Raw genomic sequence first — 27,148 nt, forward strand, 5'->3', positions numbered from 1 at the left:
CCTGGGGTTCTATAATTTAACAAAATCATATGCTCACTCCAAAAGTGATCATCTTTCTAAAGTAGCAGGCCACAATTTGCTAAATTAAAAAGGGGATGTAATCAATCCAATGGGTTAACTGATAATGATAGAGGACACTGAAAAAGTCACCAGTATAAAAAGCCTCTATACATTTTATAACAGTATTTTTGTATATTTTTATTAGTTTAATCAAGGCTCAGTATAGTAATAAGAATAGTTAATATTCTGAGACACTCTACTATATGTCAGGCAGTCACCTAAGAGCTGCACCTATATTGTCTCACTGCATCTTCAGAACAACCCTATGATACAGATACTACTGTTACCTCCGATCTTCAGATGATGCAATGGACAGAGAGAGCTAAGTCACTTCCCCAGTGTCACAAAGCTTAAGCAGTGGAGCCAGGGTTCAAATCCAGTCTTTAAACAAGTACATTTCTCTAACTAGGAAATCTATTTACTTACTTGTTCAGGTTTATGTTGCTGTACAGTGTTATAGATGTAACTCAAGCCTGCTCTAGTTAAAACATAAGAAGCTTGCTCATTTATAAGCGTGTCCAAATGTGCTTCAATCTACAAGAGAACACAACAGAAAGAAAACATTTTTAAAAAGGAATAGAACTGATGACAGTAGGAATAGACTACCCTAGAATCCTAGCTCTTCATCATGGATTTTTTTGTTAAACTGGTACATACTACCATGCAAACGGGTTGCTTCTGTAACAAGGCACTTTTCTTCTCTCAAAGAAGTCCTCCCAAAAGGGAGAAAGAATCTTACTTTAAAAAATGACAGCCAAAGAAGATTTCTGGCCCAGTCACTAGCAAAAAAAGTTGGAGTTGCTTCTCAGCAATTTTAAAAGCTGGTAATAAGCAAAAACAAAGAAACAAACCAAAAACACATAACAACACAAAATAAAATACTTAGAAAGAATTTTAGGATGATGTTCCTGATATCTTCACTCCCTCAGCTGGTTGGACTGACTCAACAAACAAAATGTGCTCTCTGAATAAAAAAAAAAAAGCCTGGAGCAAATCCCATGGGGGTTGGGGTAGTAAGTTTTCCTGAGGCAAAAACGGGTCTGTGAAATCCAGGGCAGAGCTGACGGTCCAGCAGAACCTTGGTCAAAGATTTCAGATTCAGGAACTGCCTAAGAAAACCTGTCTCGCAGATGTGAGTGGAATGTGCTCACATGCTTTGGGGAACCTACCTAATAGGACAGGAGCCAGCGTAGAGGACTACCCTGATGGACTGAAGCATTCTGTACTGGGAAGATCACTGCTCCTCCCTTATTTTAACCAAAGTAGGCCTGAGAGCGTGGAGGTCATCTCTCTACTCCTCACCGGACGCTCTCCCAGTTTTACCAGCTTGTTTGTCAGTGACACATTATACCGAGAACTATGCTATCTGCAGCATCTGAATGCTTGTCATTACCCAAGAAGATCCAACAGCTTATCCCTCCTCCCTAAAAAAATTACAGCTAATTTAAAAGTAAATCCATCAAATAACCAGAACAAATATTTTTTTCCTGAAACAATACTAATGGAAGACACCGAGTACTTTATTTGTTTATTTTTTAAGTAACTGCACAAGAAAAGACCATTAGAACCCACAAAAGACACATTGGAAAATTTAAAAAAATAAGATCTGCAAATGTAAAGATTTAATGAAAGTGAAAAGGAGAAGCGCTACTGCTAAGCACCAAATTCGTGGTATGAAAGAAAAATAGAAAAAAAGAAACACAGAGAAAGCATCAAAGAAATAGATTACCATACTTTTACACAAATGACATGTGCCTTCCCCCAGCAAGGTATTTTCCTAAGTGCCACTATGCCAAGTTTTTTTTACATGTTGCTATAAAAAAAATTTAGCATAGTGCCCTTGTGAAAATACTTTGCAGGGGGAGGGCACAATGAAAACGTGCATTATTTACACAGATATACAGTATAAGGAAAGAGATTTAAGAATAAACTAGAGGACAGACCCAACCAAATGGAGATATAACCAACTAAAGACAGGAGCTTCACAATACAAAGTAACAAATGGGGAATAATTAAAAAAATAATAGAAAACTTTGAGCTGAAGAAAGAATAGAATCTTTAGACTGATACGGATCTCTGAAGTCTTAGGTGGAAATAATGGAGAATGAGACGTGTCTAAAGATAACGTGGAACTCAAAGGATCAAAAGAATTTAAAAAGACAGTCCTGTGGAAGGAGAAATTTGGAGGAAGGAGGATGGTACACTGTCAGTTTTATTAAAAAAAAAAAAAAAAACTCTATAATTTGACTTTAAACCATGAATACATTTTAAACGCTGATATATTTCTTCTAAAAGAAAGAAGCAGAAATTAGAAAATATCACAAATTTAGATATATCAAAACTTTTTCCTTAGAGAAACCCAAAACTTAAAATTCTTACAATAAACACTGCCAAAGTATTTATATACTTGTGATAATGCAGCAGACACACTTTGTTTTCTTTAAAAACTTTGTATCTACCATTAAGTATCACTATTCCAAAACTGGAACCCAGGTATCTGGCCGATTTTATAAATGCCTTTGTTTTAGCCATCTTACAGAATCTTAAGTGACACATTTGGTTTAAAGGACTACAGCGATAGATTTAACAAATTTTTTTTTTCTAATGTTTTACCTAACACTGCTTACACATAGCTAAAAACATATCTGTCCTATGTCACACCATCTGTACTAGCTACACAACTTGAGAAAGATAGCATATTAGTCACAATTCAGGAACTGAAACCTGAATACGGAATAACTGCTCAAATTCATGAGAAAAGCTTCCTATTACCATCACACACTATGCTCTAAATCAAATATCTTAACCATTATATACCCTGGTTTCTCCAAAGCTAAAACAGGAACACGGAATAGACAGACAGACAGATATACATAGAAAAACATTTATATAAATGTACGCGTATGTGTGTATATACAGTTTTCCATAAGACTACATCAAGGGATTTATAGGGATTAGGCGATCGAAATTAGGTTAAAACTCATAGCTGAAAACTATCATATAAAGAAAAAATACTTCATCACAGTCAGTAGTCATTTTATAGCAACATTTACCTGAAACTGTAGCATTTCAAGACGTCTGTCAGTGAATTCAAACAAAGCTAATGTTGTCTTCATCATATACAGGGAATTGACCATGAAAGTAGCCATGTCAGCTGTGCCTAAATTGCTGGCTGATACAGTGCACATCTGGAGGAGAGGATCCAAGACACATGATAAAACCTACAAGTGAAAAAAATTTTTTAAATTTATTTCTTATTTCCCAGTTAGTCTTATGGTCCTGGGTTAATGGCACTTCAGAATTAATGTCAAACTAAACAGAAAGAGGTCAACTTTCAGAAGCACATAAGAAAAAGATTAAATAGTACAACAACCATAATAGTTTTAAAAATAGGCATCACTGAATAATATTACTTGAAGAGAAATGACTAAATATATGAAGGGAAAAATTAACAAAGGAAGTGATGGTGTTACAAAATGCCAGAAGGTGAACAGACTGTACAATGGAGGGACAAAAAGCAATTGCTGAAAAATTGACAATATACCTGCACAAAGTCAGCTTGGCGAGCATCTAATGGCACAACTGAAGAATCATGAGATGCCAAAACTTCACGTAACAACGTGAGCGTCTGATTTAGCGCAGAGCTTGGTCCAAGGTCAGGTGGAGGGAGTTCAACCTAAAATAAAGATTGTTCATCCACTGCTTATATTTTCCACTAAATTTTAATATAAAAAATGTTAGTTCACAGTAAAATACCTATAAAAGACGTAATTTACCAAAAGCTTATTTTGAATTATACTAATCACAAAAAAGAGCACAAAAGAAAATTTTTGTCAGATTATCTCAGAATTTTTAAAATGTTTAAAATTCAAAATGTAGATAAAAGTTAGTTTTCATTTGAATTGTAGAGTTATATTTTGATATGTATTTGAAATGGCCTATTGTTTTTATTTTTCAGCCCAAGTCATTATGGAAAAAAAAGCAATCCGTAGACTAACTATGGTATAACTAAGCAGCATCAGCCACACTCAGGCTCAAATTCCAAAGGTATCGGGGCAGTATGTCTAGGCTGGGGGTCTAGCAATTTTCATCTTTCAATAAGCACCACATGCAATTTTCACAAGGATGGTCTATGATGGGCCACACATTTTCAGAACCACTTCACAGAAGCAATATAACATTACAGCTAAAATCTTGGGCTCTGACCAGCACAACTTGTTCAGGATAAGGTCACAAAAGCTCCATGGACAAATAAATCCAAACTCCCTTAGGGACCGAATTACTAGGCTGAGGGTTATGGGGACCATGGTCTCAGGGAATATCTAGCTCAATTGGCATAACATAGTTTATAAAGAAAATGTTCTACATTCTATGTTGGTGAGTAGCGTCTGCGGACTTAAAAGCCTGTAAACGGCCATCTAAGATACTCCACGGGTCTCATCCCTGCAGGCACGGGGAAAATGAAGAAAACTAAAGACACATGGGAAAGATTAGTCCAAAGGACTAACAGACCACCATTACCACAGCCTGCACCAGACAGAGTTCAGTACGACTAGATGGTGCCCACCTACCACCACGGACTGCTCTGACAGGGATCACAACAGAGGGTCCCCAACAGAGCTAGAGGAAAGTGTAGAACAAAATTCTAACTAAGAAAAAGACCAGACTTACTGGCCTGACAGAGATGGGAGAAATCCCAAAAGTATGACCCCCGGACGCCCTTTCAGCTCAGTAATGAAGTCACTCCAGAGGTTCACATTTTAGCCAATGATTAGACAGACCCCATAGGACAAAACAAAACTAAAGGGGCACACCAGCCCAGGGGCAAGGACTAGGAGGCAGGAGGGGACAGGAAAGCTGGTTATAGGGAACCCAAGGTCGAGAAGAGAGAGGGTACTGACATGTTGTGGGGTTGTTAACCAATGTCATAAAACAATATATGTACTAACTGTAATGAGAAGATAGTTTGTTCTGTAAACCTTCATCTCTAAGTACAGTTAAAAAAAAAAAATCTTGGGCTCTGAGCTGTGTAACCTTGGGAAAGCTACTTAGCTTCTCAGAGCTTCAGAGGATTTCTGAAAGGATTAAATGCAATTGTTCCATCTAGACTGCTGATTATAGCAGCTGGCACTTACTAGAAAGTAAGCAAAGCTTATGACCCCTAACAAGTGGTAACAGACATTCAAATACCAAAGGAGAGGTAACTGGCTGTACTAATATCAGACAAAATGAACTTTAGAACAAAAATTTTTAATATAAATAATGAAGGACATTTTATAATGATAAATGGGTCAATCAATCAAGAAAACATAAAAATTATAAATGTATGTGTACCTAATAATAGTGCCCCCAAATAAATGAAGCAAAAACTGACAGAAGTTAAGGGAGAAATAGACAATTCAACAATAGCCGGAGAATTTAAATGCCTAGTTTGAATAAAGGATAGAACAACTAGACAGAAAAGAAAAAAAAAAAGGAGACTTGTACAACACTATAAACCAACCAGACCTAGACATCTATAGAATATTCCACCCAGCAACAGCTGACTCAGCATTCTTCTTAAGTACACATGCAACATTCTCCAGGATAGATTATATGCTGGCCCATGAAGTGTCAATAAATTAAAATTACACAAAATATGTTCACCAGCTACAGGGCACTGTAATTAGACATCACTAACAGAAGAAAACTTTGAAAATTCACAAATACATGGAAATTAAACAACACAGTTTTAAACAACCAATTTGTCAAAGAAGGACCCACAAAAAAAAAAAAAAAGAAATAATTTGAGATGAATGAAAATAAAAATACAATACAACCAACTTATGGGCTGCAACTAAAACGGTGCTTAGACATTTACAGCTTTAAACACCTATATTAAAAAAGAACAAAGATTTCAAAGAAACAACCTAACCTTCAAGCTTAAACTAGAAAAAAAAAACAAAGTAAATAAATAATACTAATAAAGGAAACAATAAAAATTACAGCAGAAATAAATGAAAGAGAAAATAGAAAAAACTACAGAGAAAATTTTAAAAGCTTGCAAGCAGCCATCCAAGGCACAACAAGTGGTCTCCATTCACCTAGAGCAACAGAGAAACAAGGAGAGTCAGGAACAGGAGAAGGAAATAGAATGTGTAGCTAGCTGCCTCCATGAACAACTGCCTCCTTTGGCATGAGACCGGAGGAATTAGATGGTGCCCAGCTATCATGACTGAATATTTTGAGCAAAGATTTCAGAGAAGAATCCTGATCAAAAGGGAGAATATGCAAAACAGAATTTCAAATTCTTATGGACTCCAGGCTTCCTGGAGCCATGAAGGCTGACTGAACCCCTGAAACTATTGCCCTGAGATAATCTTTAAATCTTAAACCAAAAATATCCCCTGGTGTCTTCTTAAAACCAAAGAATAGTTCAGGTTACCCAGTAAAAAAGATCTGCCTTGAGCATTCTGCTCTTTTAAGAACTATCTACATGAGATCAAATTGGCAACAGCAACTCAAAAGATTAGATAGGAACCTTATGAGGCATTGAGGTTACGTTAATGAGGGAGGAAAAACTAAGAAAAGGAGGGAGGGTGAGAGTGGTTGCACAAGTCAAAGAACGTAATCAGTATCAGTAAACTATACGTGAAGAAACTATTGAATCGCACGTTGTGCTGTACATATTCTCAACAACCACAAAATGAAATTTAGGAAAAAAAAAGAAAATCAACAAAATCAAAAGTTGGATCTTTAAAATGACCAACAAAAATTGAAAACTTTAGCTAGACTGACCAAGGAAAAGAGAGAAAAGGCTCAAACAACTAAAATCAAGAATCAAAGTGGGGACATTACTATTGACCTTACAGAAATACGAATTATTACAAGGAAATACTATGAAAACTTGTATGCCAACAAATTAGATAATGTAGACGAAATGGATAAATTATGAAAAACACACAAAGCACTGATGCATGAAAATATAGAAAATCTAAAAAGACCTAAAAAAGAAAACAGAGATTAAATTAATAATCAAAAATACAAGCAGAGACAGGGCCAAGATGGCTGACTAGGTAGAACTACCACAAATCCCTCTTGCAAAAAACACTCGGAAAAACAAGTGAATTGATCACATACATGACAATGTACAAACACTGACCATCAAACACCTAACTAAAGAGCTGACCTGAGTGACAGGGGATCAAAAAGCCACACCCTGCAGCAGCGACCACTTCTGGAATGGGCATCCAGCACCACAGCCTCAAGCCCTTGCGGTTCCCTGGTGCCCAGTGGTGGGGCTGATTCCAGCTTACTGAGATGGGGCAAGCAAGGGACACAGCCCTAACCCCTAAGCCCCTGGGGAAACCTCGGCAGAGGCTCAGCCAGCACAAGCAGGCGGCACACTCATGCGGCTGACAAGAGAACGAGCAACCACGGGGAAGCAGCGACTAATTTCAGAGCCTGGAGCCAGGGTCCCAGTCAGAAAACCTTGGCGCCAGCCTTTGCACTGACTGCAGAAGAGGTGATCTTCCTGAGACGGCGAAAGCACGGGACACAGCCCTAGCCACCTGAAGTAACCTTGGGGGAAACCCAGCCAGCGCAAGCAGGCTGCACAACGACGCAGCTGACAGGAGGAGAAAACACCGGGAAGCAGAGACTGGCTTTGGAGCCTGGAGTGCAGCATGCCACCCAGAAAACCTTGGCGCTGGACTTTGGACTAGGAGCGGAGGAGCTGATCAAGGCTTCCTGAGATAGCGCAAGCAAGGGACTCAAGCCTGACCCTCGGGGTCAATCTCGACCCAGCCAGTGCACACAGGCTACATGCCCCTTGGGAATCTCAGATAAAACAGTCATCACCAAGCACGGTAAGTAACTTTGTCTATATTGCTGGGTGCTACTCTCTCTGGTGGTATGTAGTGGTTAAGTGCTACAGCTGCTAACCAAAAGGTCAGCAGTTCGAATCCGCCAGACGCTCCTTGGAAACTCTATAGGGCAGTTCTACTCTGTCCTATAGGGTTGCTATACGGTCACTATGAGTTGGAATGGACTAGATGGCAGTAGGTTTTTGGTTATACTCTCTCCTATCTATCTGATCCATCCCCTCCCTGCCCCAGGTGGCTTCATTAATATTTGAATTTCCTGGGCCAGGGAGAGAAGTTCTCTGCAGGGTTTTTTTTTTTTTTTTCCCTAACCCAGTCTCCTGGCTTAAGAGAAGCAGCTACTAACAACCCAGGGAGGAAAAATCCTTCCCTGGCTTCCCTAAACTGAAATAAAAATACAGAATCAGCTCCAGCCAAGCATTTGAGATCCACAGTCTTTCGCTTTCAACCCTACAGGTAACGAAGTGGCTAATTATAACGCAAAGGCAATTCTGATAGAGATCTGACTGTAATTGTTTTAGCAGAACACTGCAAAGACAAGTTTTCCAGGTCTGATATCTCTATCTATTAAACAGAGCCCTCACTGATCCACAGCAGGGGACGGAGGGCTGAAGCTCCACTCAAACCACCTAGTCACCTGCCAAAGGGGTCTGAGGATACTGAGGCCTACTAATCCTTCGAGGTACAAGCTTTGGGTGCCTAAGGTACAGCTGCAGAGCCCACCCAGCAAAGTGCTTTAGGAATAGAGACACACCTACCTCACTGGCACATGGGGAAATGCTGTCAGCATCCTGCTCTCCTTGGAGTGTGATCCCCTGCTGCTACTAGAATCTGGTACACACAACTATCACCACTACTCCTCCAAGTTAATAAGTCTAAACCACACACTTGGTGACCCAAAATCAGAACACCTAAGCTGATAATATTCAAGGATAGTAAATAGACTCTTAGGCTTATATATCTGGTAACAGCCCAAACCAGCTGCTAACAGGACATAAATGATTCAAAGCCTGCAACAATCAAGACAGCGCAATCTAGTAGCCCGTCTGGGTATACTGAAAAGAAACAAAACAAGATAAGGCTCAGTGAGCAAATATGAAATAAATCATTACAACATCTTACAGATGGCTCAGAGACAGCAGTCAATATCAACTCACATAAACAAGCAGACCATGATTCCTTCTACAAATCCCCAAATTAAAGAATCAAAATCTTTGCCAAATGAAGATAAAATCCTGAAATTGCCAGACGCAAAATATAAAAAACTAACATACAGAATGCTTCAAGACATCAGGGATGACCTCAGAAATGAAATAAGGCAATTTACAGAAAAAGCCAAGGAACACACTGATAAAGCAGTTGAAGAAATCAAACAGATTATTCAAGAACATAGCAGAAAAATTAATAAGCTGCAAGAATCCATAGAGACAGCATTCAGAAATCCAAAAGATTAACAGTAAAATTACAGAATTAGACAACTCCATAGAAAGGCAGAGGAGCAGAATGGAGCAATTGGAATGCAGAGTGGGGGAGTAGGAGGATAAGGCAACTGACACAAATATAGTTGAAGAAAACTAAGATAAAATAATTTTGAAAAATGAAGAAACCCTAAGAATCATATGGGACTCTATCAAGAAGAATAACTTGCGTGTGACTGGAGTTCCAGAACAGGGAGGGATAACAGAAAATACAGAGAGAACAGCTGAAGATCTGTTGGCAGAAAACTTCCCTGACATCATGGAAGACGAAAGGATATCTATCCAAGATGCTCATCGAACCCCATATAAGACTGATCCAAAAATAAAATCACCAAGGCATATTATCGTCAAACTTGCCAAAACCAAAGACAAAGAGAAAATTTTTAAATCAGCCAGGGATAAAAGAAAAGTCACCTATAAAGCTGAATCAATAAGAATAAGTTCAGACTACTGAGCAGAAACCATGCAAGCAAGAAGGCAATGGGATGACATATACAGAGCACTGAAGGAGCAAAACTACCAGCCAAGAATCATATATCCAGCAAAGTTCTTTCACAAATATGCAGGTGAAATTAAAACATTTGCAGATAAACACAAGCTTAGACAATTTGCAAAAACCAAACCAAAGCTACAAGAATTACTAAAGGAAATCGTTTTGTCAGATCAATAATATCAGGTAACAACACAACCCAAGGTCACAGAACAGAACATCCTGATATCAACTCAAATAGGGAAATCATAAAAACAAAATAAGATTAATTTAAAAAAGAAAAAAAAATGCTCAAAACAGGGAATCATTGAAGTCATTACGTAAAAGATTACGATAATCAAAAACAGGGACTAAATCAGGAGGCACAGATCTTCCATATGGAGAGGAAAACAAGGCGATATAGGACAATACAAGTTAGGTTTTTACTTAGAAAAATAGGGTAAACATTAAAAAAAAAAAAAATTAAGGAAACCACGAACAGGTCTAACAATTCCAAAATTCAAAACAAAAAGCAAGAAAAACATAACGACTCAGCAAACATAAATTCAACTACTATGAAAATGAGGAACACACACTTTACAAAGAAAAACCTCTCCACACACAAAAGTAAGTGGAAAAATGAAATTGTCAACAACACACAAAGGCATCAAAATGACAGCACTGAACTCATACGTATCTATAATTACGCTGAATGTAAATGGACTAAATGCACCAATAAAGAGACAGAGAGTCTCAGACTGGATAAAGAAACACGATCCATCTAAATGCTGCCTATAAGAGACACACCTTAGAGTTAGAGACACAAACTAAAACTCAAAGGGTGGAAAAAAATATATCAAGCAAACAACATTCAAAAAAGAGCAAGAGTGGCAATATTAATTTGACAAAACAGACTTAAAAGTTAAATCAACCACAAAGGATAAAAAATGACACTACATAATGATTAAAGGAACAATTTACCAGGAAGATGAAACCATATTAAATATTTATGCACCCAATGACAAGGCTGCCAAGACACATAAAAACAAACTTTAACAGAATTGAAAACTGAGATAGACACAACCACAATTACAGTAGGAGACTTCAACACACCACTTTCGGAGAAGGATAGGACTTCCAATAAGAAGCTCAAGAGAGGCACGGAAGATCTAATTGCTACAATCAACCAGCTTGACCTCACAGACTTATACAGAACAATCCACCCAACATCTGCAAAATACATTTTTTTTTCTAGTGCACATGGAACAGTAGATCACATATCATGTCATAAAACAAACCTTTGCAGAATCTAAAACAGCAAAATATTACAAAGCATCTTCTCAGACCGTAAGGCCGTAAAAGTAGAAATCAATAACAGAAAAATCAGGGAAAAGCAATCAAATACTTGGAAAATGAACAATACCCTGCTTAAAAAAGACAGGGTTATAGAAGGCATTAAGGAGGGAATAAAGAAATTCATAGAATGCAACGAAAATGCAAACACTGCCTATCAAAACCTCTGGGACACAGCAAAAGCAGTGCTCCAAGGTCAATTTATATCGATAAATGCACACATACATAAAGAACCAAAATCAGAAAACCGTCCCTACAACTTGAACAAATAGAAAGTGAGCAACAATGAATCCATCAGGCACCAGAAGAAAACAAATAAAAATTAGAACAGAATTAAATGAATTAGAGAACAGAAAAACAATTGAAAGAATTAACAAAGCCAAAAGCTGGTTCTTTGAAAAAATTAACAAAATTGATAAACCATTGGCCAGACTGACTAAAGAAATACAGGAAAGGAAAAGAATAACCCAAATAAGAAATGAGATGGACCATATCACAACAGACCCAACTGAAATTAAAAGAATCATATCAGATTATTATGAAAAACTGTACTCTAATGAATTTGAAAATCTAGAAGAAATAAATTCGTAGAAAAACACTACCTACCTAAACTAACACAATCCGAAGTAGAACAACTAAATAGGCCCATAACAAAAACAAAGATTGAAAAGGTAATCAAAAAATTCCAAAGAAAAAAAAGCCCTGCCCCGGACAGCTTCACTGCAGAGTTCTACCAAACTTTCAGAAAAGAGTTAACACCACTACTACTAAAGCTATTTCAAAGCACAGAAAAGGACGGAATACTACCTAACTAATTCTATGAACCCACAATATCCCTGATACCAAAACCAGGTAAAGACACCACAAAAAAAGAAAATTATAGGCCTATATCCCTCATGAACATAGACGCAAAAATCCTCAACAAAATTCTAGCCAATTGAATTCAACAACATATCAAAAAAATAATCCACCACGACCAAGTGGGATTTATACCAGGTATACACAGTTGGTTCGATATTAGAAAAACCATTAATGTAATCTACCATATAAATAAAACGAAAGACAAAAACAACATGATCTTAATCGATTGATGCAGAAAAGACATTTGACAAAGTCCAAAACCCATTCATGATAAAAACTCTCAGCAAAATAGGAACTGAAGGAAAATTCCTCAACATAATAAAGGGTATTTATACAAAGCCAACAGCCAAAATCACTGTAAATAGAGCGAGCCTAAAAACATTTCCCTTGAGACCGGGAACCACACAAGGATGCACTTTATCACCGCTCTTATTCAAAATTGTCTGGCGTTTCCTTAAAAAGTTAGAAATAGAACTACCATAAAAGCCAGAAATCCCACTCCTCGGAATATATCCTAGAGAAATAAGAGCCTTTACACTGAACAGATATATGCACACCCATGTTTAATGCAGCACTGTTTACAACAGCAAAAAGATGGAAGCAACCAAGGTGCCCATCAGTGGATGAATGGTTAAATGAATTGTGGTATATTCACACAATGGAATACTACGCATCGATAAAGAACAATGATGAATCTGTGAAACATTTCATAACATGGAGGAACCTGGAAGGCATTATGCTGAGTGAAATTAGTCAGAGGCAAAGGACAAATATTGTATAAGACCACTATTATAAGATCTTCAGAAATAGTTTAAATTGAGAAGAACACATTCTTTTGTGGTTACAAGAAGGGGGAGGGAGGGAGGGTGGGAGAGGGTTATTTACTGATTAGACAGTAGACAAGAACTACCTTAGTTGAAGGGAAAGACAATACTCAATAGAGGGAAGGTCAGTTCAACTGGACTGAACCAAAAGCAAAGAAGTTTCCTGAATAAACTGAATGCTTCGAAGGTCAGCGAATCAAGGGCTGGGGTTTGGGGACTATGGCTTCAGGGGACTTCAAAGTCAATTGGCAAAATAAATTCTATTAAGAAAACATTCTGCATCCCACTTTGAAGTGTGGCGTCTGGGGTCTTAAATGCTATCAAGTGGCCATCTTAGATGCATCAATTGGTCTCAAACCACCTGGAGCAAAGGAGAATGAAGAACACCAAGGTCACAAGGTAATTATGAGCCCAAGAGACAGAAAGGGCCACAAGAACTAGAGACTTACATCATCCTGAGACCAGAAGAACTAGATGGTTCCCGGCCACAACCGATGACTGCCCTGACAGGGAGCACAACAGAGAACCCCTGAGGGAGCAGGAGATCAGTGGGATGCAGACCCCAAATTCTCATAAAAAGACCAGAGTTAATGCTCTGACTGGGACGTGAAGAATCCCGGCGGTCATGGTCCTCTAACCTTCTGTTGGCCCAGGACAGGAATCATTCCCGAAAACAACTAATCAGACATGGACTGGACTGGACAATGGGTTGGAGAGAGATGCTGATGAGGATTGAGCTACTTGTATCAGGTGGACAATTAAGACTATGTTGGCATCTCCTGTCTTGAGGGGAGATGGGAGGGTAGAGGGGGTTAGAAAGTGGCAAAACGGTCACAAAAGGAGAGACTGGAAGGAGGGAGCGGGCTGACCCATTGGGGGAGAGTAAGTGGGAGTATGTAGTAAGGTATATATAAGTTTATATGTGAGAGACTGACTTCATTTGTAAACTTTCACTTAAACCACAATAAAAATTTTAAAAATAAAAAAGAAACAAACAGAAAAAGCACAAACACATCCCAGGACCACATGGCTTCACTGGTAATTTCTACCAAAGTTTAAAGAATTAATACCAGTCTTTCATAAACCTTTCCAAAAATAGAAAAGGAGGAACACTTCCAAAAACTATGGACTACAACGGCTCAGTTCTCAAACTCACCATTCCCTCAGATTCAGAAAGTTGAAACGGCACAAATATCTAGTTTTTAAATTTAGCTTTGAGTGGAAAACAAACTGTTCTCAGAAACAGCAGGAAGAGAACGAGGAATTTACCCACTTTATATCCGAGCAAATAAAACAGCTGGAAAGTGCAACCCCAGCATGAGAAAAGTAGAAATGACCTGGCAACTATGCAAACGTATTACAGGGAAAAAGAAAAGGGAAAAAAGGAAATTGCATATATAAGACTAAGAACACATCCAAAAAGAAACTAAAACTTAAAAAAAAAAAAAAAGAAAATGGCTTATAATTGATTTGCGCTATAGAATAAGGGTCAGCAAACTATGTGGTTCAACTCTAGTCTGCGCCTCTAGTTTTTGTAAATAAAGTTTTATTGGAACATAGCCACGTCTATTTGTTTATATATTGTCTATGGATGCTTTCACATCACACTTGCAGAACTGAGTAGTTTTGAAAGAGATGCTATGACCCATGAAAATATTTAGTATCCAGTTCTTCACAGAAAAGGTGCTGACTCCTGTTACAGAACAACATACTAAGAGTTCAAAGATGAGATGATAACATGATAGCAAAGCACAAAGGAATACTGCATACCTAATTCAACAAAAAAAACATTATTGGAGAACTAAAGGATAAATTATAATCCATTCCAGAAAGGAAGAAAAAAAATTAAATTATGACACAGAAAATTAAGTATCTTAATGCAGATGAGTAAATGGAAGACTAACAAATACAATAAGGCAAATTAGTATCCTTGAAGTAGAGAACTCAACAAATAAAATTAGTACTCAAGATACAATTCAAAATAATTTGCAAAAATAAAGAATTGAATCTACACACTGAAAGTACACAGTGCATTACAGAACACTCAACACTAGGACATATCCCAGTGAAACCATTTAATCTTAAGGATACGGAAAGATTTTTCTGACATTCTGGTAGAAAAAGCAAAGTAACTACAGGACAGCAGCAGGGTGGGAATCAGGCTGAAGTCATACTTCTTCAAAAATAGAAAACAGTGGAACAACATCCACCAAAAAAGTAGGATCAGGCATATATCCAATTAAGTTCTTATTCAAATAGAAAGAAAATGCGAATAATCTCAGAAATAAATCAAGCAATACAGCATCAATGAAAACTTGAAAACAAACAAAATTACTTGAAGATAAATGCCAACCAATCATGAAATGAATCAAAATGGAAAACTCAGAAAAGGGTGAACGGTGAGCGCTGCATTTGTTTACATACAGACTAACGTATCTCTATATAAACATTATCTGTATATAATACAGAAGCCCCTGGCTGGCACAAACAGTAAAAGCACTTGACTACTATCCAAAGGTTGATGGCTGGATGCCTCAGAAGACAGGCCTGGTAATCTGCTACAGAAAGGTTACAGACTTGAAAACCTATGGAGCAATTCTACCCCGCATAAATGTCAGAATCGGCTCAAAGGCAACTAACAACGACATCTATCGTATATAAACAAAATATCTGAGAATTATGGTTATAAAATAGAATGGTTATAGAATAGAATGCAAATGTTATAAATTTAGATAAAGTAAAAATATTAATATAACCAAAAATTGAGGGAAGTGGAAGATAAGTGGCCGGGAGAAATTTAAAGAGTGTAAATGACCTCGTCTTTAGGTTAGGGAGTTAATCACTATTTTCAATTTGAAATATAAAAACTCAAACCTGAAGGTTTTTATAACTTTATGTTTTGTTTTTTTTTTCCATTAGAGAAATCATTTAGAAAATTTCTCCTGGAGCAAAGATTTATTTCATGTTCCACGAGTCCTTCAGTTTTGTTCCCTTTCTTCTGATAAATTTGATCTAAAAAACTCTACAACGTGATTTCACTTTTATAAAACTATTCTTTCTATGCATCCATCTTATTTAAGAAGATATCTGGAATGCTGTTAATATTAGTAACGATTAACAGATGTTATTACCAAGTGAAGGGATTTTTTTTAACTTTCACCTTTGTGTATCCTGCATGCTTTGAACTCCTTATAATGAGAGTATGCTCATCAGTTTTAAAAAAATAACAGAGTGACCCCTGGACCCAAAAAACAGAAACCATTAACAACAGGTTACTCAAGGTAGCAGAATGTGAATGTTTTTCTTCATATTTTTATGTTATAAAGTAAATTTAACTATTTATTTAATGCAAACAAATGTCATTCAAAAAGAACAAGGAAATGCCATGTGGTTTACAGTAAGGAAAGGTATACATCATGTTTCTATGCTTACACCATATTATTCAATCTGTATGCTCAGTAAATAATCTGAGAAGCTGGACTATATTAAGAAGAATGACTCATCAGGAATGGAGGAAGATTCATCAACAACCTGCAATATGCAGATGACACGACCTTGCTTGCTGACAGTGAGCGTTCTCTTTCCCTTCACCTAAAATAAGTCTTCTCTACTATCTAATTAGTCAATACCACTCTCCCTCCCTCCATCCCCACTATCGTAACCATCAAAGAATATTTTCTTCTGTTTATTTCCTGACTTCTTATAATAATGGTCTCATACAATATTTGTCCTTTTGCAACTGACTGACTCAGCATAATGCCTTCCAGATTCCTCTATGTTATGAAATGTATGACGGACTCATCATTGTTCCTTATGGATGTGTAGTATTCCATTGCGTGACTATACCATAACTTATTTATCCACTCATCCGTTCAGAGGCACCTTGGTTGCTTCCATCCTTTGGCTATTGTAAACAGTGCTGCAATGAACGCGGGCATGCATATATCCATTCATATAAAAGCTCTTATTTCTCTAGGATAAATTCCAATGAGTGGGATTGCTGGATCCTATGGTAGTTCTATTTCTAGCTTTTAAAGAAAGCACCAAATCGATTTCCAAAGTGGTTGTACCATTTTACATTCCCATCAGCAGTATATAAGTGTTCCAGTCCCTCGACAACCTCTCCAACATTTATTACTTCGTGTTTTTTGGATTAATTTCAGCCTTGTTGGCATGAGATGGTATCTCATTGCAGTTTTGATTTGCATTTCCCTAATGGCTAATGATCCTGAGCATTCCCTAATGTACCTGTTAGCTGCATGAATGTCTTCCTTGGTGAAGTGCCTATTCATAGTCTTTGCCCATTTTTTAATTGGGTTGTCTCTCTGTTGTTGAGTTTTTACAGTATCACGCAGAATATACAGATCAGAAATGTCACAGCTAAAAACTTTTTCCCAGTCTGCAGGTAATCTTTTTACTCTTTTGATGAAGTGTTTGGGTGAGCATAGCTGTTTGATTTTTAGGAGCTCCCAGTTATCTAGTTTCTGTTCTGGTGTTTGTACATTGTTAGTAATGTTTTACGCATTGTTTGTGCCATGTATTAGGGCTCCTAGCGTTGTTCCTATTTTTTCTTCCATGATCTTTACTGTTTTAGATTTTGCATTTAGGTCTTTGATCCATTTTGAGTTCATTTTTGGCATGGTGTGAGGTATGGGTCTTGTTTCATTTTTTTGCAGGTGGATATCCAGTTATGCAAGCACAATTTGTTAAAGAGACTGTCTTTTCCCCATCTAACTGACTTTGGGCCTTTGTCAAATATCAACTGCTCATATGGGGATGGATTTATGTCTGGATTCTCAATTCTGTTCCATTGGTCTATGTATCTGTTGTTGTACCAGTACCAGGCTGTTTTGACTACTGTGGTGGTATAACAGGTTCTAAAATCAGGTACAGTAAGGCCTCCCACTTTGTTCTTCTTTTTCAGTAATGCTTTACTTATCCAGGGCCTCCTTCCCTTCCACAGGAAGCTGGTGATTTGTTACTCCATCTCATGAAGAAAAGGTCATCAAAATCTGGATTGGAATTACATTGTATCTACAGATCACATTTGGTAGAATAGACATTTTTATTTTTATAACGTTGAGTCTTTGTATCCATGAGCAAGGTATGTTTATCCACTTATGTAGGTCTTGTTTAGTTTGCTGCAGGAGTGTCTTGTAGTTTTCTTTGCATAGGTCTTGTACATCTCTGGTTAGATTTATTTCTGAATATTTTATCTTCTTGAAGGCTACTGTAAATGCTATCAATTTGGTGATTTCCTCTTCGACGTTCTCTTCATTGGTGTAGAAGAATCCAACTGATTTTTGTGTGTTTATCTTGTTTCCTGATACTCTGCTGAACTCTTCTATTAGTTTTGGGAGTTTTCTTAAGGATTCTTTAGGGTTTTCTGTGTATAAGATCGTGTCATCTGCAAACGAACACACTTTTACTTCTTCCATACCAATCTGGATGCACTTTATTTCTTTATCTAGCCTAATTGTTCTGGTTAGGATACTCAGCACAACGCTGAATAAAAGTGATGATAAAGGGCATCCTTGTCTGGTTCCTGTTCCTTCTCAGAATGCTTTCAGGCTCTCTCTCCATTTAGGATGATGTTGGCTGCTGGCTTTGTATAAATACCCTTTATTATCTTGACAAATTTTCCTTCTATTCCTATTTTGCTGAGTTTTTATCATGAATGGGTGCTGAACTTTGTCAAAGGCCTTTTCTGCATCAATTGATAAAATTGTGTGATTCCTGGCCTTTGTTTTATTTATATGACAGATTATACTACTTGTTCTTCTAATGTTGAACCATCCCTGCATACCTGGTATGAATCCCACAAGCCATGGTAAATTAGTTTTTTGATATGCTGTTAAATTCTATTGGCTAGAATTTTGTTCAAGATTTTTTCATCTAACTTCATGTGAGATATACGGATCTGTAATTTCCCTTTTTTGTGGTATCATTAGCTGGTTGTGGTATCAGGGATATGCTGGCTTCATACAATAAGTTTGGGAGTATTCCATCCTTTTCTATGCTCTGAAATAACTTTAGTAGTAGTGGTGTTAACTCTTCTCTGAAAGTTTGCTAGAACTCTGCAGTGAAGCCGTCCAGGCCAGGGCTTTTTTTTTTTTTGGTTCAGAGTTTTTTAATTATTTTTTCAATAGCTTCCTTTGTTATAGGTTTCTTTAGTTGTTCTACCTCTGTTTCTGTTAGTTTAGGTAGGCAGTGTGTTTCTACAAACTCATCCATTTCTTCTAGGTTTTCAAATTTGTTAAAGTACAATTTTTCATAGTAATCTGATACGATTCTTTTAATTTCTGTTGGATCTGTTCTGATACCGCCCATCTCATTTCTTATTCAGGTTATTTGCTTCCTCTCCTGTTTTTCTTTTCTCAGTTTGGCCAATGGTTTATCAATTTTGTTAATTTTTTGAAAGAACCAGCCTTTTGTCTTGTTAACTTTTTCAATTGTTTTTCTGCTTTCTGTTTAATTTAATTGTGCTCTCATTTTTATTATTTGCTTTCTTCTGGTGCCTGAGCATTTCTTTTGTTCCCCTCTTTCTATTTGTTCAAGTTCTAGGGATAAATCTTTCATCTTGGCCCTTTCTTCTTTCTGGATGTGTGCATTTACTGATATAATTTGACCTCTGAGCACTGCTTTCGCTGTGTCCCAAAGGTTCTGATAGGAAGTGTTTCCATTTTCATAGGTTCTATGAATTTCATTATTCCATCGTTAATGTCTCCTACAGCCCAGTCATTTTGAGCAGGGTATTGTTCAGTTTCCAAATGTTTGATTTCTTTTAGCTGGTTTTTCTAGTATTGATTTCTACCTTTAGGGTCTTATACTCGCAGAAGATGTTTTGTAATATTTTGATAATTTGGATTCTGTTAAGGCTTGCTTTGTGACCTAATATGTGGTCTATTCTACAGAATGTTCCATGTGCATTTGAAAAGAAAGTATACATGGCTTCTGTTGGGTGGAGTGTTCTAAATATGTTTATGAGGTCAAGTTGGTTGATTGTGGCATTTAGATCTTCCATGTCTTCACTGAGGTACTTTCTGCATGTTCTATCCTTCACCGAAAGTGGTGTGTTGAAGTCTGCTACTATTATTGTGCAGCTGTCTCACTTTTCAGTGCTGTTAAAGTCTGTTTTATGTATCTTGAAGCCCTGTCATTGAGTGCAAAAATATTTAATATGGTTATATCCTCCTGGAATATTGTTCCTTTAATCATTATATAGTGTCCTTCCTTATCCTTTGTGGTGGATTTAACTTTGAAGTCTATATTAACAGAGATTACTACTGCCACTGCTGCTCTTTTTTGATTGTTGTTTCCTTGACAGATTTTTTTCCATCCTTTAAGTTTTAGTTTGTTTCTTTCTCTAAGTCTGAGGTGTGTTTCTTGCAGGCAGCATATAGACAGATCGTGTTTTTTTAATCCATTCTTCCACTTTCTGTCTCTTTATTGGTGCATTTAATCCATTTACATTCAGCGTAATTATGTATAGCTATGAGTTTGGTGCTGTCATTTTGATGTCTTTTTTGTGTGTTGTTGAGTTTCTTTTACCCACTTAATTTTTTGTGCTGAGTAGTTCATAATTATATATTGTCTTTTCCTCTTATTCGTTGTTTTTGATTTTGTTTCTGCTGAGTCTTTGTTTTCTTCTTGTATTTTTATTTGATGAATAGGATTGTTGCGTTCCTTTGAGGCTACCTTAAAATTTACCCCTATCTTTCAAGTTTAAACCTAACTTTTATTTCTTTACATCACCTTGACTTCCACTCCACATGAAAGACCTGTGACTACATTTTCTAGTCCCTCTTTATTGTTTTAATGTTGTCATCTTTTACATAATGACATTGCTGTTTCCCTGTTTTGAGCATTTTTCTATCTTGATTTATTTTTGTGATTTCCCTATCTGGGTTGACATCTCATTGCTCTGTCCTGTGTTCTAGTCTTCGGTTGATATCTGATATTATTGATTTTCTAACCAGAAAACTCCCTTTAGTATTCTTTGTAGTTTTGGTTTGGTTTTTACAAACTCCCTAAACTTCTATTTATCTGGAAATGTCCTAATTTCAACTTCATATTTGAGAGACAGTTTGGCTGTTTATATCATTCTTGGCTGGCAATTTTTTTCCTTCAATGCTTTATATAACTCATCTCATTGCCTTCTTGCCTTCATTGTTTCTGCTGAGTAGTCCGAGCTTATTCTTATTGAGTTTCCTTTGTAGGTGACTTTTCGTTTATCCCTAGCCAATCTCAAAATTCTCTCTCCCTCTTTGGTTTGGCAAGTTTGATTACAATATGTCTTGGTGATTGATTTTTTTTTTAGATCTACCTCATACAGAGTTTGATCAGCATCTTGGATAGATATCTTCTCATCTTTCACAACACCATGGAAGTTTTCTGCCAACAAATCTTCAACAATTCTCTCCGTATTTTCTGTTATCCCCCCCGTTCTAGTACTTCAGTCACTCGCAGGTTGTCTTGATAGAGTCCCACATGATTCTTAGGGTTTCTCCTTTTTTTAATTTATCAGATTTTTCTTCAAATATATTGGTGCCAAGGGCTTTATCTTCAATCTCACTAATTCTGCATTCCATTTCCTCAATTCCGCTCCTCTGACTTTCTGTTGAGTTGTCTAATTCTGTAATTTTACTGTTAACCTTCTGAATTTCTAATTGCTGTCTCTCTATGGACTCTTGCAGCTTATTAAATTTTTCCTTATGTTCTTGAATAACCTTTTTAATTTCTTCAACTGCTTTATCTGTGTGTTCCCTGGCTTGTTCTGCATTTTGCCTGATCTCGTTCCTGATGTCTCGAAGAGTTCTGTACATTAATCTTTTGTATTCCACATGTGGTAATTACAGGAAGACACCTTCATTCGGAAGATTCCTTGATTCTTTGTTTTGAGAGCTTGTTGAATCAATCGTGGTCTGCTTCTTTATGTGATTTGATATTGACTTTTGTCTCTGAGCCATCTGTAAGTTCTTGTAATAATTTATGTTTGCTCTAGCTTCTTGCTTTGTTAGGCTACTTCAGTAAGCTAGCTTGATTATTTTCACCTTTGAAGCTCTAACGTCCTGTCACCAGATGGCTAGAGCTGTTACCAGATACACGAGCCTACGAATCCATTCACTTTTTTTGTACGGATGCAGCTCAGGTATCCAGGTAGTTTGTCATCAAGTGTGTGGTACAGGCTCTGTCCTACAGACTCAGAGGGGAAAACATGATTGATGTAGGCACAGGTATCTGGTTGCAGCAGGGTCATCCTCTAAATAAGGCACAGGGCTGACAACCGTCCCCTGAGTGTCTGTAAGAAAAGGGCATCCCTGTTCCCTATACCACACAGCTGAGTGGGTTCTGCAGGCGGACCATGGGCACCCAATGCTTTTGGTTGTAAGGACTGGTAGGTACCACTTATCCTTGGAACTCTGTCACAGGTGGTTAGGTGACTTGGGTAGAGCCACCAGGTAGGTGGGTAGGTGAGGACCCTGTTTAATAGCAAAGTGGTGTCTAACATCAAACACCCACCTCTCCATCGCACAGCTGAAACAGTTGCAGTCTGCCAACAAAGGCCTATTCTCCTGAAAGGGGCCCACACAGGTCCATGCAGGGGTGATAGGCATTCAAACTCGGCAATCCATTTGTGCCTGGACAGGAGCTGCTTCTGTCCTAAGCTCCCCAGCTTAGTGGAGCTGGCAGATTATCTTTTCCCCTAATTGTTAATTTATTCCTTCTCCAAGGCCAGGAGAATGGCTCAGGACATGCAGCAGGACCTATCTCAGGCTCAAGGAAATCTACAGCTACTGAAGCTGGCTTGGGGGCTGGGGGCATGGTAAAATAAACGCAAGTTCTTAGCTTTTGCCAAGAGTGTCATTCTTCTCTGGTTCCAGAGGTGTGAGTAGACTGTGCAGCTTGGTGTCTCTCCCTGAGAAAACCATGTCCGGAACGCTACCTCCAGCCCCACCATGTTTGCTCCAGGGGATCGTGCCTGAGAGTCTCCACTGAGTCAGATCCAGCAACTTCTCACAACTTCTGAACAGTCTCTCCCCCCACCCCCCACTTCAGCTCAGTCCATTTTCTAACTTTTCCTTTGATGTTCAGGGCCCCTAACTTCTCAGATATATAATCGTTTCACCTGTTTTAAGAGGGATCACTGGAAGCATCTGACTACTCCACCATCTCGGCCCTGCCTCCTAGAACTCTTTATACAGCATTTGTCATTATTAACCATGCCCTACTTCTGGAAGCTTTATTTTCTCTTGACTCCTCTGACAAAACCCTCTCCTCATTTTTCTCCTGCCTAACTGCCGATTACCACTCAGTATCCTACAAGGGTGTCTTTTCTCCTCTTTAATGTCAGTGCTTCCCACGACTCTTACAAAATATGTTAAAAAACATGATTCCTGGCGACCTCACTCACATCCATGGATTCAACTATCACTTTTATAAAATCTCTTTAGCTCCCGACTACATCAGACTAATTCTACAATGCATCTCAGAGGTACCTCAAACTCAACTTGTCTAAAACTAATATCATAATCTTTATCCCCAAATTTTATCCTTTTTCTGTATTCTAGATAATGGTGATCAGCATCAAGATTCCCAGATTGGTAACCTGGGAATTATTCTAGACTCTTCCCTCTTGCCCACATCCAATCAACCACCAGGTTCTGAAGGTTCCAACTCTCCCCCTCAAGAATCTGTCCTTTCATTGCTATTGGCAGTCTCTGTCTTAGATCATTTATCTTCATATAAACTACTTCAATATTCTCCTGTCTGCCCTGTCTCCAACTGGCCCCCCATCTACATGCCACACCACTTCCCAAGTGATTTTTTTTATAATCAAAAAATCTGTTTACCCGGGGCCAAGATGGCGGACTAGGTGGACGCTACTGCGGATCCCTCTTGCAACAAAGACTCGGAAAAACAAGGGAATCGATCACATACATAACAATCCACGAACTCTGAACAACAAGCACAGACTTAGAGACGGAAAACGAACAAATACGGGCAGACAGCGACTGTTTTCAGAACCAGGACCCAGCGCACCAGGCAGGTGACCTTTGGAGCCCGATCTGGGGCAGAGCCCAGGGGGGCAGACGGCACAGAAAGGGGGCCCACCCCTTCCCCCCCGAACTCATCCCGGGAGGAAGTCTAGCAGGTTGGCGCGGGCGGCGTAGAGGCGCAGCCGGAGGGAGAAGCACCCGGGAGGCAGTGACTGATCTGGGAGGGGGGAGAACAGCGTCCCAGCTGGGGTGCCGTCCCGCTGGGAGTTAGGCGAGAAGCCGACGGGGCGCGAGCGGGGGGGGGTCAACTATATTTCCCTAAAGTGACCCCAGGGCGGGGCTCACACATTCGTGCGGGAGGACGCACACCCAGTCCGCGCGTGTGGCGCGGCACACCAGAGGGAGAAATCCCCGGAAGCGTCTGGTCTCAAAGCAGGGAAAGCAGCATCCCAGACAGGGAGCCATTCCGCTGGGATCTGGGCACGCGCGCGGGCGGGGCATGAGCGCGGGGTCCATTTTTATTACCCTGAATTGACCCAGGGGGCAGGCCCACCTGGTCGTGCGAGTGATGCCCTCCCAGTTTGCGCGAGAGGTGTGGCACACCGGAGGGAGAAGCCCCCAGGAGGAAGTGATTGGTCCCGAAGCGGGGAAAGTAGCGTCCCAGACAGGGTGCCATCCTGCTGGGACTTGGGCGCGCACATGAGCGGGGCGTGAGCGCGGGGTCCATTTTTATTACCCTGAATTGACCCAGGGGGCGGGCCCACCTGGCCATGCAGGTGACGCCAACCCAGTTCGCGTGAGAGGTGTGGCGCACCGGAAGGAGAAGTCCCCAGGAGGAAGTGACTGGTTCCGGAACGAGGAAAGCAGCGTCTCAACCCGGAAGTCATCCCGCTGGGATTTGGGCATGCGCACGGGCGGGGCGTGACCGCGGGACCCAATTATAATCGCCTGAATAGACCCTGGGGGCGGGCCCACCCGTTCGTGCGGGAAACGCCCACCCAGTGCCCACGAGCGGTGCCGCGCACCGGAGGAAGCCCCCAGGAGGAAGTGACTGGTTTCCGAGCAAGGAAAGCAGTGTCCCAGCCAGGGACCCGTTCAGCCCGGATTTTGGCGAACGGGGGCGGAGCGTGAACATGGTGTTCAGCTCTATATTCTGTGGTGCTACACTCCTAGCTCTCAGATCCCTCCCCCACCCTCCCCAGGCGACCCCATTAACATCTGAATACCCGGAGCCAGACGGAGAATTCAGATAGGGATCTGACTGCATTTTTTTTTAGCCGACTACTTGGAAAATCTAGTTTCCCAGTGATGGCTCGGAGACAGCAGTCCATATCAAACCACATAAAGAAACAGACCATGACAGCTTCTCCAACCCCCCAAACAAAAGAATCAAAATCTTTCCCAAATGAAGATACAATCCTGGAATTATCAGATACAGAATATAAAAAACTAATTTACAGAATGCTTAAAGATATCACAAATGAAATTAGGATAAATGCAGAAAAAGCCAAGGAACACACTGATAAAACTGTCGAAGAACTCAAAAAGATTATTCAAGAACATAGTGGAAAAATTAACAAGTTGCAAGAATCCATAGAGAGACAGCATGTAGAAATCCAAAAGATTAACAATAAAATTACAGAACTTGACAACGCAATAGAAAGTCAGAGGAGCAGACTCGAGCAATTAGAATGTAGACTGGGACTTCTGGAGGACCAGGGAAACAACACTAACATAGCTGAAAAAAAATCAGATAAAAGAATTAAAAAAAATGAAGAAACCCTAAGAATCATGTGGGACTCTATCAAGAAGGATAACTTGCGAGTGATTGGAGTCCCAGAACGGGGAGGGGGGACAGAAAACACAGAGAAAATAGTTGAAGAACTCCTGACACAAAACTTCCCTGACATCATGAAAGACGAAAGGATGTCTATCCAAGATGCTCATCGAACCCCATTTAAGATTGATACAAAAAGAAAAACACCAAGACATATTATCATCAAACTTGCCAAAACCAAAGACAAACAGAAAATTTTAAAAGCAGCCAGGGAGAAAAGAAAGGTTTCCTTCAAGGGAGAATCAATAAGAATAAGTTCAGACTACTCAGCAGAAACCATGCAGGCAAGAAGGGAATGGGACGACGTATACAGAGCACTGAAGGAGAAAAACTGCCAACCAAGGATCATATATCCAGCAAAACTCTCTCTGAAATATGAAGGAGAAATTAAGATATTTACAGATAAACACAAGTTTAGAGAATTTGCAAAAACTAAACCAAGACTGCAAGAAATGCTAAAGGAGATTGTTTGGCCGGATGACCAATAATATCAGGTACCAGCACAATACAAGGTCACAAAACAGAACGTCCTGATATCAATACAACTCAAATAGGGAAAGCACAAAAACAAACAAATTAAGACTAATTCTAATAAATAAATAAATAAATAAACAAAATAATACACACAACAGGAAATCATGGAAATCAATAGATTAACGATCAAAATAATCAAAAAGAGGGACTAAATATAGGAGGCATTGAACTGCCAGATGGAGAGTGATACAAGGCGAAATAGAAGGATACAAGTTAGGTTTTTACTTAGAAAAATAGGGGTAAATAAAAAGGTAACCACAAAAAGGAATATCAATCCCATAACTCAAGAAAAAAGCCAAGAAAAACGTAACGACTCAATAAACACAAAGTTAAACATTATGAAAATGAGGATCTCACAAGCTACTAAGAAAAACCTCTCAGCACAAAAAAGCATGTGGAAAAATGAAATGGCCAACAACACACATGAAAAGGCATCAAAATGACAGCACTAAAAACTTACTTATCTATAATTACGCTGAATGTAAATGGACTAAATGCACCAATAAAGAGACAGAGAGTCACGGACTGGATAAAAAAACACGATCCATCTATACGCTGCCTACAAGAGACACACCTTAGACTTAGAGACACAAACAAACTAAAACTCAAAGGATGGAAAAAAATATATCAAGCAAACAATAAGCAAAAAAGAAGAGGAGTAGCAATATTAATTTCTGACAAAATAGACTTTAGACTTAAATCCGCCACAAAGGATAAAGAAGGACACTATATAATGATAAAAGGGAAAATTGATCAGGAAGACATAACCATATTAAATATTTACGCACCTAATGACAGGGCTGCAAGATACATAAATCAAATTTTAACAGAATTGAAAAGTGAGATAGACACCTCCACATATATAGTAGG

General features: G+C 38.8%; 1 protein-coding gene across 10 annotated transcripts in view; it reads right to left on the reverse strand.

Annotated features, from left to right (window-relative positions):
* Positions 1–27,148, reverse strand: part of COG6 (component of oligomeric golgi complex 6) — a 170,569-nt gene that overhangs the window by 54,003 nt on the left and 89,418 nt on the right. For all 10 annotated transcript variants that reach the window (XM_064270202.1, XM_064270197.1, XM_064270199.1 and 7 more), the window contains 3 exons: positions 3,605–3,736; positions 3,114–3,281; positions 487–594 (listed from right to left, as the gene is read on the reverse strand). In XM_064270202.1, coding sequence (XP_064126272.1) covers positions 487–594; positions 3,114–3,281; positions 3,605–3,736 — 408 coding nt within the window. The remainder of the gene's footprint in view (positions 1–486; positions 595–3,113; positions 3,282–3,604; positions 3,737–27,148) is intronic.

Source organism: Loxodonta africana, chromosome 17, assembly GCF_030014295.1.
Source record: "Loxodonta africana isolate mLoxAfr1 chromosome 17, mLoxAfr1.hap2, whole genome shotgun sequence".
In the NCBI taxonomy this organism is placed as follows: domain Eukaryota; kingdom Metazoa; phylum Chordata; class Mammalia; order Proboscidea; family Elephantidae; genus Loxodonta; species Loxodonta africana.